The sequence below is a fragment of the Onychostruthus taczanowskii genome, unplaced genomic scaffold, assembly GCF_017590055.1.
Source record: "Onychostruthus taczanowskii isolate IOZ18803 unplaced genomic scaffold, ASM1759005v1 scaffold14, whole genome shotgun sequence".
Classification (NCBI taxonomy): domain Eukaryota; kingdom Metazoa; phylum Chordata; class Aves; order Passeriformes; family Passeridae; genus Onychostruthus; species Onychostruthus taczanowskii.
The window spans coordinates 10,657,054-10,675,760 of NW_024498573.1; the positions used below are offsets into that span (position 1 = coordinate 10,657,054).

An 18,707-nucleotide genomic window follows, 5' to 3' on the forward strand; every position below is an offset into this window, starting at 1 on the left:
TAACCTTTCTACCTGCATCTCCTAGGGTACAGCTACCTCTAATATTATGGATTAGAAAAACCGAAAGGTTGACTACCCAATAATTTGCATCAAGGCCAGTAGTTAGTGGAAAATGGGTATAAAAATCTATCAGCTCATGGTATTAACAGTTTATACCCACTGGCACCTCCACTGCTCAGAAGGAATCAATAGCCCATGACCTGGGATACAGTGGAGGCAGATACAGGAGTTCATCCCTCAAGGGATATTTTATTGAAGTTAAATCTGCACTGGTCAGATTTGGGTATGGCCTCCCAACCATCACCTACCAAAGCCAAACATCATTGACCATGTGGGTGTTCTCAGCATCCCATTTCATAATTATTATGTCTGTCAGTCTGAATGAAGCCATTAGGGCCTTCAGATCTATTTATACATTATTTCAATTTGGCTTCATTTTCTGCAAGCACAGTAATGCAAAACCTTTACTATCAACCAGGTTTGGTTTTTTTTTATTACTGCTGTAAGAGCCCAGACAAAATAATCTGGTTTTAAATCAGACCAAAAATTATGCCATTGAATAGCATTTCAGAGTTGGCACAGTTGTCCAGTTAAATGTAAAAATGTAAACAGTTTCTTGGTATTTGAGAACAACCTTATAATATAGCTCTGGACTCACTTAAAAATATGTTCAGTTTGTAAAAATCACTGAACTAGGCAAAACTGCCACAAGAACTTGTAAACAACAAACCCACAGAACTTCTCACTTTATTTCTTTAATTTATACTACTTCCAAGTATTTCACACTTTACTCTATTTCATTACTGTGGTCAGTCATTCCCCAGATCTTGTGGATCAGCTACAGGCATTTCCCCTCTGCCAGCAATGCTCTGGTGACTGGAGGTAACAAATTTACAATCACACCAGACTTAGGTCTCAATCTGATACCTTGGAGATTAATCAGGGTCTCACTCCATCAGCAAACACTAAATCCATTTTTATGGACCAGTTCTAGAAGATGCCAAGCTCCCTCAGCTCTAAATTAATGCTCTTCCAAAATAAATTCCTGCCCTTAGAAGCTCAGGCCTCTCCAGACCTCAGCTCTCAGCTCCATGCTGAGGAGCCCTCACTGGCATTTTGTCCTGCACTCTGTGGAGGCAGTCCTGCAAACATTGGAATATGTGAGTTCCGTGGGATTTCTTACATCACATGGCTGAGTTTCTTTACACCAGTGGTCCGGAAATCTCAGAAAATTCCAGGATTAAAGTAATAAACTTCAGTAATTTCAACATCAACAATAAGACCAGTAAGAGGTAGGAGGTAACCAATTGTCCATCCTATGTGCATGTAACTATTTTATAGAATTGCCTGTTCACTACCAGAAATTAATTATTTATGTTTGTTTTATATAAGATGTATAAAATCCTTACTATGTCATGGTCAACTGATTTTGCTTCCTATATTGTTTCTAAACATGAGTTTACGTGCTGTATGAAATATATTTAAAGGCACTTGGGCAGCACTATGCTATGCTCTATTAGAAATATGTATAACAAAAACTGAGATATTCTGAAATATCAATGAAATTAACCATTAACCATTCTTGTAAAAAATCCTGCATGTTCTTCTATATACATGTTTATACACACACATTTTGTATGCAGACAGGTTGCAAATAAATAGCGACAGTTTTGGGCACGATGGGACAGAAAGAGCATAAGAGGGGCTTGAACTCCTCTTCAAGCACCAATTGCAGCTGTACAGGGCTTGTGTGCTCTCCTAATTCTTCAAAAAGAGTTAATGAACTCATTTACAGAAGTCAGCATTGTTTCTCAGAAGCCCTTAGTGCCCACAGAGCCTGGGAGCCAGAGCTGCAAAGAGGATTTAATGCCCTCCAGTACTGTAGATTCAGCCTTGCTCCATTCCCATGGATTTGGCCCTCTGAGCAGGAAAAATATCATCTTTTATCTGCAAGAGCATACTTCCAGCCCATGCAGGGCCACAGCTTAACCCACACACTCTGCACATGGCAATGTTTTCTAGCTCAGGGTAATCACCTCCGTCACTTTCAAAAAGCCTGAAAAATCCGCCACCACGTTTCCATGGGTCAGCATAGCACCTTTGGGATTTCCTGAAAGGAAACAGAGAGGAAGTTTAAAAGATGAGCCAGAAGATAACTTTCAAAAACTGAATCAAAAAACCAAAACAAGAAATGGTTAAAATATTATGTTTGCTTCTTCGATTTTAAAACATATCTAATTTTCAGCATCATTTCTGTGCACTAATATGCACCAAAAACACTTACTGCAATACTCAAAACTTAATAAAATGATACTGCAAACAGAAATATTTCTCTTGGAGACTCTGGAAAACAGGTTCCAGCAGAAATAACCTAACTGCAATTTCTGAGTGCTCAGATGGAGCCACTCAATGAGCACAGCCATCAGACTTGGCTGGCTGTTCCAGCCCCTCTTGGGAGGATTTATTTCATCCAGATTTTGACTAAGAATGCTCTTGAACACCAAGAAACAGTTTAAAAGGCTGTTATATTCGTACTTCGCCAGTACCCTGGATAACATGAGAAATGCAGAGCAGTGCAGGTAAAAATTAGGCTACAAGAAGACCCTTTGAAACTACAATTAAGGGAAGTATGAATGAAGGAATAGTATCAGCAGCAGAAGGGTCTTGAAGACAGCCCTAAATCCATCAGGGAGCCAGCAGAGCCCCTGTGTTGTGTTCCAGAGCTGGGCACTGCCCCTGCAGCATTTCATCCACCACCAGCAGGCACCTCAGCACCAACAATATTTGCCTTTTTACCCTCCTTTTACACCATGGTCAGCTGACCATGGTACATCTCTTGCATTTTATATCTTTTGGACACAAAACCAGAGTGTTAAGCAAATACACAGGCTGGAACCTCCATGTTCACAAAAAAGTGGCATGGAGGGCTCTGCACATCCTCCTATCACAGCACTGTCCCTTTTCATCACCCTCTAAGGCTTTACTTGTGAAAATAAGGTGTAGCTCAGCTCAAATAAAGATTATGGGACCAGCCTCTTTCTCTCCAACATGTTTTTAAGCAGATTGTTTTAATTCCATCACACCACTGCCACGTAGTTCCTGCTGCTCTGTGTGAAGGCACATCAGGGGAGCTTTACCTGCAGGTGCCCACTGTGTCCCCAGTACACTGGGCACCAGCAGCCTGGCAAAGCTCCTTCAGTTAATGTAACAAAATGGTAAACCAGCCAGAATTTCATTCTGCCTTCCTCAGATTAGGAAGAGACTGTGGTGCTCTGTGAATATGTGTCAGCACAGGAAAGTATGTTTAATCCTCTCATTTCATGTTGCTTGCAGCCCTCCAGTGTGGGCATGGGCACACAGCACTGAGCCCTTTGCCCTGCCAGCACCACCACCATCACTCCTCCTCAACCTCCCAAATAATTAAAGGCAGGCACAAACAGCAGTAGCAATTGTGGCATACATTTATTGCAATAGAGCAGGATATTTTTAACACAATATATTATACTGAAAATCCCTATTTGCTGCTCCAAGTGCCTTGAGTAATTCAGTCCCAAACACTTGCAGATGAAGATGGTGCACGGGAGGCTGGTTTGGTCTCACGTGAAGCTCAGGGGTGATGCTGACAGCTTTGCCAGCCATGGCTGCTCCCATGCTAACATGTTGAACCAGCAGGCTCACAGGTGCCAAACCAGCCTGGCAGGTTATTTTCACAGCTGGGTGCATGCATGGATCCAGGCTCCAAGAAACATCCATGAACAGGTGTCAGTTGTGCATACACACACAACTCAAAAATCACTTGTGTTATTGAGCTGTGTCCAGCCAAACACTGGTGCTCAGCCCCTGCAGTTCTAGAAGCAGCTGCGCTCCTGCAGCGTCACAGCGGAGAGGATGTGCTCAGTACTGGTTTGGAAACTCAAAACTCTGCCCTCTGGCATGCATCTGGTCCCTGCACCTTGACAAGATTCTTCAGATGTTTTTTGGAGGATTTCGAGTGTTCAGTGCCAGTCTGGGTGGGGCTTGGAGCAAACAGGTCAAGGTGAAAGTGTCCCTTGCTGTGGCTGGGAACTGGAACTAGACATGCTTTGAAGGTCTCTTGCAAGCCAAACTATTCCATGATTCTCTGAGATTTCTCAGATGTTTGACTCATTTACTCACTCCACCTCTGACTTGAATGCAGATTCAGTATCTCTGCCATGCCTGGAAGCAGTGTTAACATCCTGACTCCTTCCTCTGCATGCCTCTTCTTGCACAGGCTCAACACCCTGGACAGGCTGCAGTGATGATGGTGTCTAAGCAGAGCAGCAGTGTTGGAGCCAGGAGAGCCTCCATCAGGAGAAAGCCAGAACAAACCATGCTGTTATGGGACAACTCCAGCTTTTTGGGCTGGGGGACTCCTGTAAGCTTCAATCTTCCTTAGTAGTTCTAAGAGTTAACCTAGGAAAAATTGGTGCCACTTTCTATGAACCCTTTCCCAGAATTAACACTTTGAGAGAAGAGGGTTGGCAGGGATGCTGCTTTTCTATTTTAAAAAATCAATGCCATTTCTGTAACACTGTTCTTGTTTGAATTTCCTCACAAAGACAGGCCCAGAGAGTGTCCTGTTACAGAATGGATACCTTCCAATCCATTAATAACCCAGGAATGCCAAGTCCTCCTTATCTTCCAGGCTTGTTTGATAGTTCTTATAAGCAATAGTAGAACCATTAAAAGAATAGAAGAACCTTTTCCACATTGCCAAAAGGGTCTTTCAAGTGCTCCAGCACAAATTTGATGGTGTGATCCATCAGTGTTCTGGGATGCAAGCACTTTCCTCCCCTGGGGAGCTCTGGCGAAAAGGCACAAGCACTGCCAGGCTGGTAAAAACCACTGGGAAGCAATTTTTATCCACCTGGATCAGTGGATCCTTGAGGGAATGGCAGTTGATTGATTTCTCTGGAGTAGCTGACATGGAAAATTGTATCCTGACAGTTTGGGGATATCTATGTATCTTTGGCCCATTTCCAAGTGCTGATGGCTTCTTGGCACAACCATAGAAGTTGGTCTTGTTATCCAAGATCAGCAACCTCAGCCTCTCTTTTCTCCCTGAGCAGGCATTGGGGCATCTGGTCCTATCAAAGAAAAGCAAGTGTTAAAGTCTGCTCCTGGGGAATTCTCTCCAATTCTACAATTTTCAGGTGACAAATTCTACAGTAGAGATTTTTTTTCCCATCATACAAAATATTTAAAGCCCTTTGGAACTGGAAAAGCCCTAGAGAACATACCCTTTGGAAGAAAATTCTAAATTTAGTCACTAAAAATTACATGGGCTATATAAAACTCTTACATCAAAGCACAATGTAGAGAACAGACCAGAGTGTTGATGCTACCTCTGGAAAAGGCAGAGAGTGATGTGCAAGGTCCTGCAGCAGCAGAGGACTGGGCTCATGCATCACAAATCATTGTTATGAGAGGGTTCAGTTTGAGATGATTTGCAAAATTGGAAATCTCTGCTTTGGATAGGAGAAGGGAAATGAACTTCCTGGTTGTCCTATTTCTGTAACTCTGGGCATGTTTCTAAGAAAAGCACAAAATCGGAAACTGGCCCATGATTGCATCTGCAAATAAAAAAGAAAATCAAAAGAAACCTTCTCTATGCAGAATTTCTTATTTAGAAATAAAAATGTCAACAATAACGTGACTTGAAAAATAATTGCTCTGCACTTGAACATGCACAGAAACCCACTGTGCCCTGCTGTATCCATGGCATGGCTCCTTCCATTTCCACTGCTCCCATTTGTGCCCAGCCGCTTTGCACTCACTCTGTACATGGCTGTGATGTTCATGTCCAGCACTGAGGTCAGTCTTTCCCATTTAGAAATTCCCAGTGCTGGAACAGAGCAGAGTCACAGGCTCCTTTCCCTCAGTGCTCTGCCCTGGGCAGTCTGAAATGCAGATCTCAAAACTAAGGACCACACACGAAGGTAAAATACCCAAACCCCTTTAATACATCTTGAGCTAGTACTTGGAGCTGATAAAGCCATTGCCTACCTGGTGTCAAGCACAAGTCTCTTCTGGGAGGTGGAGGATGAAGGTGTTTCCTCGTGCTCAGCCTGACCCGCCACCTGAGGAGCACCAGCAGCTCCCAGCATCTTCTGCTGAGACCAAACTGAGGATGCTTTGGTGTAGGACCAAGCATTAGGCAATCCCAAGAGCACAGGTGGATCTGGGATAGCTGCTCCAGCAGTGCCTGGAGCATGGACCTTCTCTGCAGGCAAGTGTAAAAGCAGTGTCCCAAGCAGTGATGCCTTGTTCATCTGTCCATACAGCTTTCTGGGAGAGGTTACAGAGGCTGAGCTCTCAAGAGTAGGAAATTCCTGCAAGCTGATGAAGACCAGGGTTTGGAAAGAGGAGAAAGCACTGCCTCTGCTAAGAACAGGCAGGAAAACGATGCTGCTCCTCTCTCCAAGAAAAAGAGGCCAGCAGCACACGAGTGCCAGCACCATGGGCTGCCCAGGCTCATCCCAAACCCCTCCAGCACTTGGTGTCATGAGCAACACACAAGAAGAGGAGGTGACAAGGACCTTGGTGAGGCTGGAGACATCAATGTGCTTAGGATACAGAGAATGGAAAGCTGTAGAACCACATTTTAGTTTTTTTTGATTTTTTAAAAAATATTTGCAAAAGATAAGCACTAATCAGCCAAGTGCTTCACAAGTACACAACAAAATAGGAAGCAGACACATGGGAGAATTTTCAGACAACTGGAAAATCATACTGGCAAAGTGTATGTTGGAGAATTCAATTGAAAAATAAATATATTGTTATTTTTAATTTGCAATCTACAGAAGTGTATCAAATCTATATATTCTTGAATATTAAAAATGCCTAGAAATATCATTGCCGTATCAGTATAACAGCAAGTTTGTATGTATTGAGGTTGGATTAATAATTAATTTTACAAGATATTCTAACATTTCTGGATTAAAATGCCTCTTTTACCTGTAGTTCCACTAGTAAAACAGACAATTGACAGATCTTCTGGTCGAGGAGGCTAGAAATACAAAAGGAGATTTAAAAAATCACATCAGTCAAATGCAGATGTGTCAGTGGTAGAGACTGTTGACATTGTAGAAACCTAAAGATCAAACCAATTATGTTTTTGCTCTGACATAAAAAGCTATAATTCCCCTCAGCATATATAACCAGGTTTCTTCAGCTGATGCAGACTCTATTCCTCCCTTTATGCTGTGCTCCAGCTGCACTAAGGGCATGCTTCAATGTTTGTCTCACAGTTAGTATTTTCCAAGCCACCACCTATATCTGTAGACATGTGGGACAACTTGAGATAATTCATCAATTTCCAGGTCAATTCTGGAAAGAACTCCACAACAGGGGACAAGATTCCAAAGCTGCTGATTGTTCCCATTTCCAACAGCATCTCTGTATTCTCAGCACCACCCCATACGTGCACTATTTTGGGTCATGAATGATTAAATAAAGAGCTTGAATATCAGAAGCTGCTCTTGAGAGTTTTGTATGAATATGAGCAGTAAAAAATATCAAAGCAATTTTCCCAAAATATGCTGTATAAATACTGCTAAGTAGTGTTTCTGAACTACAGTAACCCCAGCAGAAAGTGAAGGGTACAAAGACATTCCCCCAGTGTCATCAGGGTAAGGTAGCGGAATTAGGGTAGCTTAATAATGGCATTTAATTACTGTCCCATTAACACATTCATTGCAGGATGAGCTATGCCAATTAAGTGTTCCAGGTAGAGGGAATAAATGTGCAAATACAGCACATTGTTTTCTATGGGGGTGGTGAAGCCCTGGCACAGGTTGCCCAGGGAAGCTGTGGCTGTCCCATTCCTGAAAATGTTCAAGGCCAGATTGGAGAGGACTTGGAGCAACCAAGCACCCATGGAAGGTGTCCCTGCCCATGGCAGGGGCTTGGAACAAGAGCTTTAAGGTCCCTTCTGCTGCAGCTGTAAGTGGGAAAAGCAACAAGCCAACACTCACCACAGGCACATGTCGACTCTCACGGCCACAGTCCTGGAAGAGATGAAAGTAACAAAAGTGATTTCCACCTTAATTCCTGCAGTGTAACCCATTTGCTAATAATCTGCAAACCACTAAGGGAGAGTGTGAGCTAAAGCAGACAAATTCCTAGCTGGCACTGAGGCCATCTTCATTATCCTGAGTTTCTTGCCTTAACTACAGTGCCTTCCTTGGATTTCAAGTAGCGTTTGGGTTGGCTGAGCTGCATCCAGGGTGTTTCAAACAAGTGTAGGCTGTAGGCCTACATATAGTGTGGATGAGGTCCATAGCAATGCAGAGTCCCCAGGCAGGTGCAAAGGAGAGCTGCTTTATTGCGAGGCTGTAGGCCTACATATAGTGCGGATGAGGGTCCATAGCAATGCAGAGTTCCCAGGCAGGTGCAAAGGAGAGCTGCTTTATTGCAAAAACCAGGCCTTTTTAAGCAGTTAGCCCATTATCAGTTACATAGTTTTAAAGCACAACAAACATAAATCAACCATCCACCATACACCACTATGCGAACACACCATGGTTATATAATTTGTTTTCCTACCCGTAATTCAGCTGAGTCTCTTTCCCACAGTCCTTTTCTACTTAGCCAAAGTAGCAGGCCTGAGCCATGGTTTTACAAGGCCTTCCTTTTGTAAAGTTTTACTTATTGGTAACATTGTCTCAAATAACATCCCCTGCCCATGCCTAAATAGCAGCTGATAGCATACTTGAGGATAAAGAACTGAAACAGCTCTGCTATCAACAAGGAATAACACCAAGAGGCAAGTGCACCAAGCACCAGTATTATCAGCCACAAGCTGCTCTTTTGTGCTCTCCAGACACTGAATCTGACACACAATTCACAAGTCCCTGTGCATTGTACTGTCCTTTTACAGATGTTACAAAAAACAGTAAAAGGGGACAGAGAGCAAACTCACCTCCACCTCCTGCATGGTCTGGATGCGAACCCCACAGCTCTTCCCTCTCTCTGCCAGCTCCTTCTCAAATGGGTCCATCAGGATGATAGACCTCAGGCCTGGTGTTTCTCTCCTCTCCACATGGTCAAGGAGTATCTTGGCTTTTTCAGGCTTGTCACAAATGACCGTGGAAATGTCAGCTGCAAGAAAAACAGCCAAACAAGCTGTTTGCAGTAAATCTTCTTCAACGCAAGACTAGCTCATAGCTAATAGCTCAGTTCTGATAGTCACTCCAGACTACACCACAAATCACAGCATACAACACATACTTCTCTTGAAAAATGAGGAAAAAATGCAGTCTTAGCTAACCTAAGTCAATGTCAAAGCTGTAGCTGACATTTACGATTATTCTGGGAGTCAGTTCAAAATATTAAAATTGGCCCCCACGTGGATTAAAAAATCTAGGAGGCCAAATACCAAGCAACACAGGAGTGGGCGGCCTTGGAGTAATTCCCACATCCAGAGCAGCCCTTATCCATGGCTATGGACAACTGGGCATGTGGAAAATGCAACAGAGGTAGCACAGGGACACACGGCTTCTCAGGAACCTCTCTAAGTGAATTCAAGACACTCAACAAGTATAATCACAATGCCCCATCCCTTGAAATGTTCATGGCCAGGCTGGATGAGGCTTGGAGCAACCTGGTATAATGTGTCACTGCCAATGAAGAGGAGTTGGAACCAGATGAGCTTTAAGGTCCCTTCCAACCCAAATCATTCTAGGATTCTATGATCATCTGCCTTTTAGAAGCAGAAAATGAACTATTCTGAGCAACAGAACTGAGAAGATCACATCAGTTTTGATTTTACCTGTGTTGACAATGTACCGAATGGCTCCAGGACCTAAGGTGTCATACAGGGGAACCACCACCATGGAATAGGTGTAGCAAGCCAGCTCAGAGATGATCCACTGAAGGAGAACATGGAAGCACAAAGGTGAGAAGGGGCCATGAGAGGAGATACAACTTGACAACCAGCTGACAAGTCAGGAACATTATTAATACAATATCAAGTTGGGCATAAAATCTCACCTCTGGACGGTTCTGAGCGAAGACGCCAATGAACTGCTTCGTGGATGGCTTGCAGCCCTGCTGCAAAAGGCCTGAACCCAGAGCTTCTGCTCTTTCAGCCACCTGGAATTTGGAGAGGAAAAAATACATTAAAAAAGAGGAATAGAAACAATACCAAATTAAGCCAAGACTTAAAGGGAGGCTCTCTAATTATTGTATTTCCTGTCTAAAAGTCCAACTTTTATGTTATCATGAACCATCGTTAGCTGACTAGCAGGTGATGAGGTTGGCGATGCCCCATGGCTCCAGAGTGCCTCAGTGCTGCTTTCAGGAGTGGGCTCATGGCATGGAGCCAGCCCCTGAAAGCTGACACACCCATGTAACACCTGGATGTGCCAGGGTGGGGACACCTGGAAGCATCACAAGGCGCATGAGCAACACCCTGGTCTAACGTGCAGGCACCCCAACACCCCTTCTTGTGTTGGGCGGGGGAAGAGGATGCACAGTGGGTGTCACATCCAGCTCACCTCCTTGTAGGACAGCCACTGGTAGGGCTGCTTGGGCTTCCTGAACCCCAGGCAGGGGCCATTCTCTGAAAGACACAAGCAGAGATGATGAGTTATGGGGAGGCAGTGGCAGGAGTTAACACACGGGGCCACGACGTGGGGGAGCCCTCCAGGAGTAAATCCATAGTTAATGGGCTGGTTCTCACAGCAATCTCCAGCAAACTACCCACACAAGTGCATCTGATGGGAGACGAGCTACTTGGATTCCCCAAAAATGCCTCAGTCTCCCCACTGACAGCAGCAGTTTGCCCCAAATAGCCTCATTAAAGACACTTCTCCAAAGGTCACATGAGCATTAGTGTCTGATAAGGGCACTCATCCCACTACTTGCACTGCCTTTTGATTTAAAAAGGTGAAAACTACTACATTTAGCCCAGCTTACTCTGGGGGAAGGTAGAACAACACACAGCACTGCATGACCAGATGAAAATTTGAAAAGTTTGAATAATTTGCTAATGGTATCTACGTGCAGAAATCCATTCCTCCATACACCTACCGAGTCCTTAATTTACCCCTGTCTTGTGAGGTAGAATTCTGGGGTTTTTTATGGTACCAAAAATACCAATCTGACCATGACATTGCTGCATCCAATGAGGCAGGGCACCATAAACAGCAGACATGGAAATAGTTATGGTAGAGCAGGGAAGAGTCATCATGGCTTTTTGGAGTGGGAAGTGGTGTCTCTCAAGTGTGTGAGAGTTCTGTGACAATACCATGGACCATGGGGTAAGAACACCTGCATGGCCTGGTCCCCACCTCTCCCAGTTTCTGCCCCCAGGCCTCCTCACCACTGCGCTCTCACCGGAGATGCTGAATCCCCTCCTGAAGACCTCGTACATGGTCCTGGCGTCATCGTAGTAGTGCGTCAGCAGCTGTGGGCTGTCCCCGATCACCGAGCGGCGCGCCCCGGCCAGGCCCTGCGTGACATCAGGTGACACAGCATCAGCAGTGCTCAAGGGGTGGGAGATGGGGAAACCCCACCATAAAGCAGCACACTCCCCAAATGCCAGCAAGACCTCTGTGACCACCACCTGCCCCAAGACCCAAAGGGGTGTGAGAGGGGGGACATTGACCTCAGCACCTCAGGGACACAGAGAGCCCTCTGGTCACAGAGGAACACTTGACCCAGCTCATTGTCACTGAGATCATTGATATTTCCCTAGGGAATTTAATAAGGAATTATGGATCCGGAAGCAATGGAGTGGGGATGTGCTGGGGTAAGTAACTGCTCTGGGCTCCACAGGTCTCCAGGACTAGCACCATGAGCACTTCCACAAGGACATCCAGGTCAACTTGAAGGACAGACTAAGGCAGAGGCCAGCCCCCAGTGCCATGAGCTCAGCAGAGGTGTTTTAGGAGTGGCCAGCCAGGGGGAGAATGACCAAACCAGGACTGCACTGGGAGCCAGAAAAAAAGGCTAACTAAAGCCCTAATCACAGGGAAAAACTATCTTGAAAAATGTAAATTCCTCCCACCCTTTTAAAAAGCTGTTGGAATTAAATACAATGACATCTTAGAAAGAACATCACAAAAGGCTTTAAAAATTCTCATCCCACTTTCAGATATTAAAATAAGTGGAGACAATATTCAGAAATATTTTTGTTCTTTCAAACAGAGCCACATCATTAAAGCCTTTTGCAAGGATAACAATTAGTAACTCCTCAGCCTCTAAGCATGGATTCAGATTTAATTTCCTTACTATTACCAAGTTTGCAGCACCAAACTCAGCAACAGGCACACATGAAGAGTGCCAGGTGATCTAGTCTCATCAGCTGTTGCCTTTCAGTTGTTTCTCCCATGCAATGGCAGTGCCTCTAATTTTTGGCCATGAATGGTTGAGCAAAGCTAAGACAAAAATTTTACTGAAAATCTACGAGAATAACATGCTGTATTCTAGTTTTTTAGTTTATAGAAAAAGGTAAATTAAGGGCTGAAGTGATCCCTGGCACAGTGTATTACATGGTTGATTTCAGGATGAGATTGGGGAACTATCAAAACAACAACAACAAAAAAGCCTTCCTGGCATCCCCTGTGGACATGGATCTGTAGAAACAAGTCCAGAGGAGGCCATGAAGGTGATTAGAGGGATGGGACACCTACCCTATGAGGAAATGCTGAGAGAGTTGGGAATGTTGAGCCTGAAGAAGAGAAGGCTCCAGTGAGACCTTAATGAAGGGAGCCTACAAGAGAGCTGGAAAGGGACTTTTTACAAGGACATATAGTGACGGAACAAGAGGTAGTGGCTTCACACTGAAATAAAGTGGGTTTAAATTAGATGCTAGAAATAAATTCTCTCCTGTGAGGATGGTGGGGCCCTGGCACAGGCTGCCCAGAGAAGCTGTGGCTTCTGCCCATCCCTGCAAGTGTTAAAGGCCAGGCTGGATGTGGCTTGGAGCAGCTTGGTCTAGTGCCCATGGCAGGAGGCTGGAATGAGATCATATTTAAGGTCTCTTGCAACCCAATCCATTCTATGACTTCCAGGCATGCAGATCTTGGGGAAAGCCAGCCGGGGTTGCCCTCACCTCGACTTCTTCCGACTGCATGCGCAGGTCGCAGGGCGGCTTCACGGCCCTGGGCCGGCTGGCGAACCAGTAGGCCACAACCGCGGCGAAGGCACCGATGCCCACCAGCGCCGTGGCCGGCAGGTTGCGGAAGAACTGGCTGAGGTCATCGAACTCGGGGAGCCGCAGGCTCCGCAGGATTTCCTGAGCCTGCATCTTCTCCACCAGCGAAACTGCAAACTCTGCAAGAGCCAGAAGGATGGGTCAGGTCGGGTGAGGTCAGGCTGTGGACGGGCAGAGGCAGCACGGGGCTCAGGGAAGAGGAGAACATGCTTTGCCTCATCAGCCATTGCAGACATCCTGCTGAGCCACGGGATGTCTGCTGGTGGCCATCCTAACTGAGAAAAATAACATCTATAGAAGAAACAGAAGAAAGGAGGAAGCATCCCTAGCAGGGTGAGCAGGAACAGACAGCTCACTCCCTAAGGACAGCCGAGTACCAATGTACAGGGGGTGATGCAGCTGCAGTTATCTGGAGTGAGAGATGCTGGGACAAGCTCTAGGATCCCGCTAGGACCCCTCAGGGCTGCCAGGAGCTTTCTCTGCCTTCCCTGAGCAGGACTGCACAGACAGTTGTGCTAGGCTCACAGAGTGGGAGCTGCTCCTGGAAAAGGCAAGGTCACGCTGTGGATTGGGCATCGACCTAGACTCTGCCGCAGCAGGTTGCCTTGCTTTTCCCTTTTGCACAAACAGAAACAGCCACCAGAGAGAAGGAGCCAAGCAGGTGGCTCACTGCTCCAGAGGGAGAGGTCAGGCGGTCCTCCAGGGACTCGTATTTGGGTGTTGAGTACACAAGGAACGTTTTAAATAACTCCTGTTTACAGTGACAGCCCTGTATCGGCTCCTCACTGAGGAGTCCCCAGTATCGGCCAGCCCTCTGAGGAATGAGCAAAGCAGGTGCTGCCCAGGGGGAATCCAAACAGCTCAGGTTTCCCACAGCTCTATTTATGACTTGACAAGAGTCAAGGTCTTAAAAAGTTTTTCAGCCACATGAGCCCAGGCAGCCCTTTCCCTCTTGCCCTCTGGCCTTGCTCCAGCTTGTGGAGTTCCATGGCTTCACTTCCATGAGGAGGCCAGGGCTTCCCACATAACAGCACCACAAACACAAACCTGCTTTCTTCCTCCTGGGAACAGTGTCTGGGCTGCACTATCCTGAAAGTCCTGAGGGTCAGGACTATCCTCTAGTAGCCTTCTCCTGTGTTTGTGCCAAGTGAGCACTGGGGCTGGCACAGGCCAGGTGGTGAAGACAGGGGCACCCCTTGCACAAGGCTCTGGAGAAGTTGGTAAGTTTGCAGAAGAAAAAACCCAACATAACAAAAAATTAACCTCACTCACTTTTGGGCTGTGAAATGATGAGGGCAGCAGCAAAGGGACAGTGACACAGAGCCCATGTTCAGGGTCATCCATCTCCCCCTGAGAGCTCTGACCCAAATGTCCCTCTGGCCCCATGCTGCTCCCTGATGCTGGCCAACATTCCACAGCCACCTCTGCTCCCAGAGACCTCCTGACTGAGAAACCCTCTGGGACCACAAGCAGCCTCTTCAAGAATGGTTAAATGCTCATTTCCACATGATGTTACTGGGAGATACCCATCAGCCTCCTGAGATTTGAGGACCTTTTCAGAAATCTCCATAGGTGATAAAATACTGGCTATGTGACTGCAATGATGTTAGGATGAACTGTGATAAGGCACTGGCACAGGTTGCCCAGAGAAGCTGTGGATGCCCTGTCCCTGGAAGTGTTCAAGGACAGGCTGAATGGAGCTTGGAGGAACCTGGTATAATGTAAGGAGTCCCATGTCATGGCAGAGCAATTGGAACTGGATTAGCTTTAGGGTCCCTTTCAATCCAAACCATTCTAGGATAGAATGATTCTATGAACTGAGACAGAGTGCTGATTTCTCCCTTCAATATTTCTCAACACCAGACTATGAAAAGCAGCCTGACAAACACACTTTTACTACAAAAACTGGGAGAGCTTAGCAAGGGAGCTATTAATTTACCGATGAATTGCCTATTTGTGCAAAAGCATTTCAGCAAGTCCCAATTAAGACTGTCTGCTCCCAGAAACAGCCTGTCCCACCAAAAGCAGCCACCCAGCTTGCTGGTTACACTGAAATCCTGGGAATTACTGCCTCAACAGCAGCCTGTAAGCACTGTTTTGTATCCATCTGTGCAGTTAAGTTGAAAATGGAAAGCTGGGAAGGTGCCTGTGGGAACAGCACTGCTATGATGGGGATGCTTGGCTACAGCCATATGCTTCTGCCCTGCTCAGCTGCAGGGATTGCCTGGGTAGAAGCAGGACCAGGCCTTTACACCTGTCTGGGTCAAGGGCATCCACAGACATCTAGAGCTCATAGCGTCAACAGAAGGATCATGAGAGTCAGGGCAGCAATTTCTGTTCATGTTCAATTTTGGCTCTGCAGAGTTCACACAAGTTGCCTTTCGCAAGAGTTAATCCTGGGTTTTGCATCCCAAAGTGATTCATGATAAGTCCATACTTGATCTGCTCAGAGCAGCCAAAATGCCCTGGGATGGTGGCCAGGAAAGGGGCCCAGGTGTGTTTGGGATGATCAGAGACCGCCTCACCCCCTCCCTATACCTACAGAAAGAGGGCTCAGGGGGGCTTGGATCACAGCCTCCTCTGACGAGTCAAGACAAGCAGGTGAGCACTCATGGTCACATGCCCTGCAAGTACATTTCTTATGTGAACAGGAAAATAAATAATAGTAATTGAAACCCAGCACAGTCAGGCTGGGTTACCCATCAGCAAGCCAGCGTTGCACTCCAGACTGCACAGCAAGCAGCTGCTGCTGTCACCTCTGGCTCAGGATCAGCAGTAGGATGTTCTCCACACCCCTTCTCTACATTTCTGTTACCTTTGTGCCCCATTTCTCTTGCCAGAAGTGGGTCTACCAGCCTGCTGCAATTCATGTTCCCCACAAGCAAGCAGCCCTGGGTGCCAGCAAGCAGAGAGCATGGCACCCATGCATGTGGCACATGGAAACACTGACATTTCAATTTATTCCAAATGGCACTTCACATCACTGGACTTCTAATATATTCCCATGGCAAAGAAAAGAGAAACAAATATGCAAGGAAAGACAGAAAAAAGTGGTTTGGAGGAAGGAAGGAAGAAGCGCTGGAGAAGTGCCAAGAGAGCACAGCCATGGGTAAGAGCTGGGGGTGCCTGGCACAGGGGAACTTCCCAGCCTGGGTCCGGGCTGAGCAGGGCTCCTGCAGCCTTGGGGCAGCCAGCAGTGACACTGGGCTCCAGGTCACCCACCAGCCTGTGTTCACAGCAATCACCCCCAGAACAGGCCTTATTTATTTATTTTGGCAACAAACGGCTCTCTTGTACAAATTAGTTTTCATCTTTTTCTCCTGGAAGTGATTCTGTAACTCCAGTCAATGGAGTTCAGTGACATAAGCCAGTGTGGGAACAGCCCACAGTGTGGGAACAGACTACGGGTGCATGCCTAATGCAATTAAAATTTTACTGGTCCTCTGCAGCCATGCAATCCCATCCTCCCTAGCATTCCATCAGTACCTGCTGGGGAAGAACAACTCCTGTTGGGGCATCCATATCCTCCTGCCCCCCTGCACTCACAGTGGGGCAGGGAAGAGACAGGTGATCCATTTTATCCTGGAAAATGGGCAAAGCGTCCCATCACCGTCCCTTTGTTCAAGCCCCAAAAAAGGCTATTCGCATTAGACTTCCATAGCACAAAACCAAACCCAAATAAGCAGCTTTTCAATATGTCTGAGGGAATTAACTGTTTGCAGTGGGGAACTACAAAGCAGAACCGGTGCCATGCAATGGCTCAGAGCAGAGACCCTCTGCTTCTCTCAGAGCAAACTGGAATATCCCGGCAGCCAGCAGTCACCATGGATCCGTGTCCTTGGCTACGGCACTGGCTGCTCACTCATTCCACTGAGGAAACAGAATTTCCAGGATCTAAAACATCTCCATCTAGACAGGCTGATTTAGAGGGATTTCATGCCAGTGAAACACTACAAGCTTTTTGAACTCTTTTCTCATGTTCAGTTCTGCAGGGCCCAGACCTTGAGATTTATAGTTGTTTTCCTGAAATGGGGTCAGTGACAAGATTTGCACAAAGAAGCATCCAGCAAAACTTGAACCACTCTCCCTCACCTTCCTGTGCAGAACAAAAAACATGCCTAGTGCTCTGTACAGAGGGCTTGGGGGACTCTGCAATAGGGATTCAAATCATGAATGGCACTCAAATTATGACTATGCCACTACAAGACAGTTTCCATTTGCCAAGGGGAAAGGGAGCATCAGCATTCCCAGGGACACATAAAGCTGTTAGTCAGACTGCATCACTGGAAACCATTTGTTTATTTAAATGGAAGCTGTTGCAATAATTAACATCTTCATGAAAACATGCACAGAGGCTGTCACAGTCATGCAGGCAGAGGTATTTGGGGATGTTGTGTATTGCTTGCAGAGTATAATCATTCTTATTTTTCCTTTCACCTCAAACTCCATTTAGGCTCCTGGGAGGAGACCCTGCCATTAAATGCAGCTCAGTACCTCTGACCTTCTCCAGCTTGGCCAGGGAGCTCCTGGGACACCACAGGCTGTGAATTCCTAATCACTGCTGTAATTAAAACCAGGGAAGTGATGCCAAGTCAGCCTCTGCCCTGCAGCTCCACAAGTTTTCCCTGTGTGGGCACAGAGAATGAGAAGCTGGATGAGCCTTCAGTCTTCATCTTGAAGCCAGTGTGGGTTGGGGCTGGGCTCAGGTCAGGAAGGGGGACACCGACCACTCTGCAGCAGGTTGGGCTCACGATTCTCTAGATTTTATGGGAACAAGTGATCCAATAAGATCTCCTACTACAGACTGTGCTGTGCCTCAGCCACAAACACAATACACTGTTTGATCCAAACCTGCAGATTTTTTCTCATTTGTTTTACTTAAACATGAAAATTTGGAAAACTCATGGTACTTGGCCACCATTCTATTTTCAACTAGTTCAGGATCAGGTCAATCTATTCTGTTTTAATGATTTTACACTATAGTGTTTATGGAAATTTTACAGCAGAACAAAGCCAGTGTTAATTACAGAGAGAAAATGCCATTATGTATTTGTTGGGCATTACAGAGAGGTACTGAAAACCTTACAGAACAATTCCCTGCTGTGAGTCAGGAAGCCAGGCAGTCTGTAAGCTTGCAAACTGCTTGAGAAAGAGTAAAGGGTGTGATAAACATAAAGGGGAAAATAAAAACAACAGAAGTGGGGAAAATAGGAACACCAGAACTATCTGAAACTATGAAAGAATTGCTGTGTGGAAATCCAGTAAGCAGCCCCAAAATGAAGCAGGAGACAAGCAATACTTGGCTCACATAGTTTTGCAGGACATCTAACAGCATCTGTCCCACATGCAATTATGGCATAAACACATGACCACAACAGTGACCCAAAATACTCCACTGCTAGTCCTACATCCCTCCAGAGCAGCCTGGGCAGGGGTGACCCCACAGCCCTGCCCCACCACACGTACCTGGATGCACAAACAGGGACCCTCAGTACTCTGCAAGGGTTAATCAGCCACACATGCA

The 18,707-nt window shown here is 46.1% G+C and overlaps 1 protein-coding gene across 1 annotated transcript in view; it reads right to left on the minus strand.

Annotated features, from left to right (window-relative positions):
• The window catches only part of ACSL6 (acyl-CoA synthetase long chain family member 6), a 44,110-nt gene that overhangs the window by 17,450 nt on the left and 7,953 nt on the right, over positions 1 to 18,707 (minus strand). The window contains exons 2-10 of the mRNA XM_041397925.1: positions 13,082 to 13,302; positions 11,362 to 11,476; positions 10,521 to 10,585; positions 10,015 to 10,116; positions 9,794 to 9,893; positions 8,945 to 9,123; positions 7,998 to 8,030; positions 6,979 to 7,030; positions 2,037 to 2,110 (exon numbers count right to left, since the gene is read on the minus strand). Coding sequence (XP_041253859.1) covers positions 2,037 to 2,110; positions 6,979 to 7,030; positions 7,998 to 8,030; positions 8,945 to 9,123; positions 9,794 to 9,893; positions 10,015 to 10,116; positions 10,521 to 10,585; positions 11,362 to 11,476; positions 13,082 to 13,276 — 915 coding nt within the window. The 5' untranslated portion in view covers positions 13,277 to 13,302. The remainder of the gene's footprint in view (positions 1 to 2,036; positions 2,111 to 6,978; positions 7,031 to 7,997; positions 8,031 to 8,944; positions 9,124 to 9,793; positions 9,894 to 10,014; positions 10,117 to 10,520; positions 10,586 to 11,361; positions 11,477 to 13,081; positions 13,303 to 18,707) is intronic.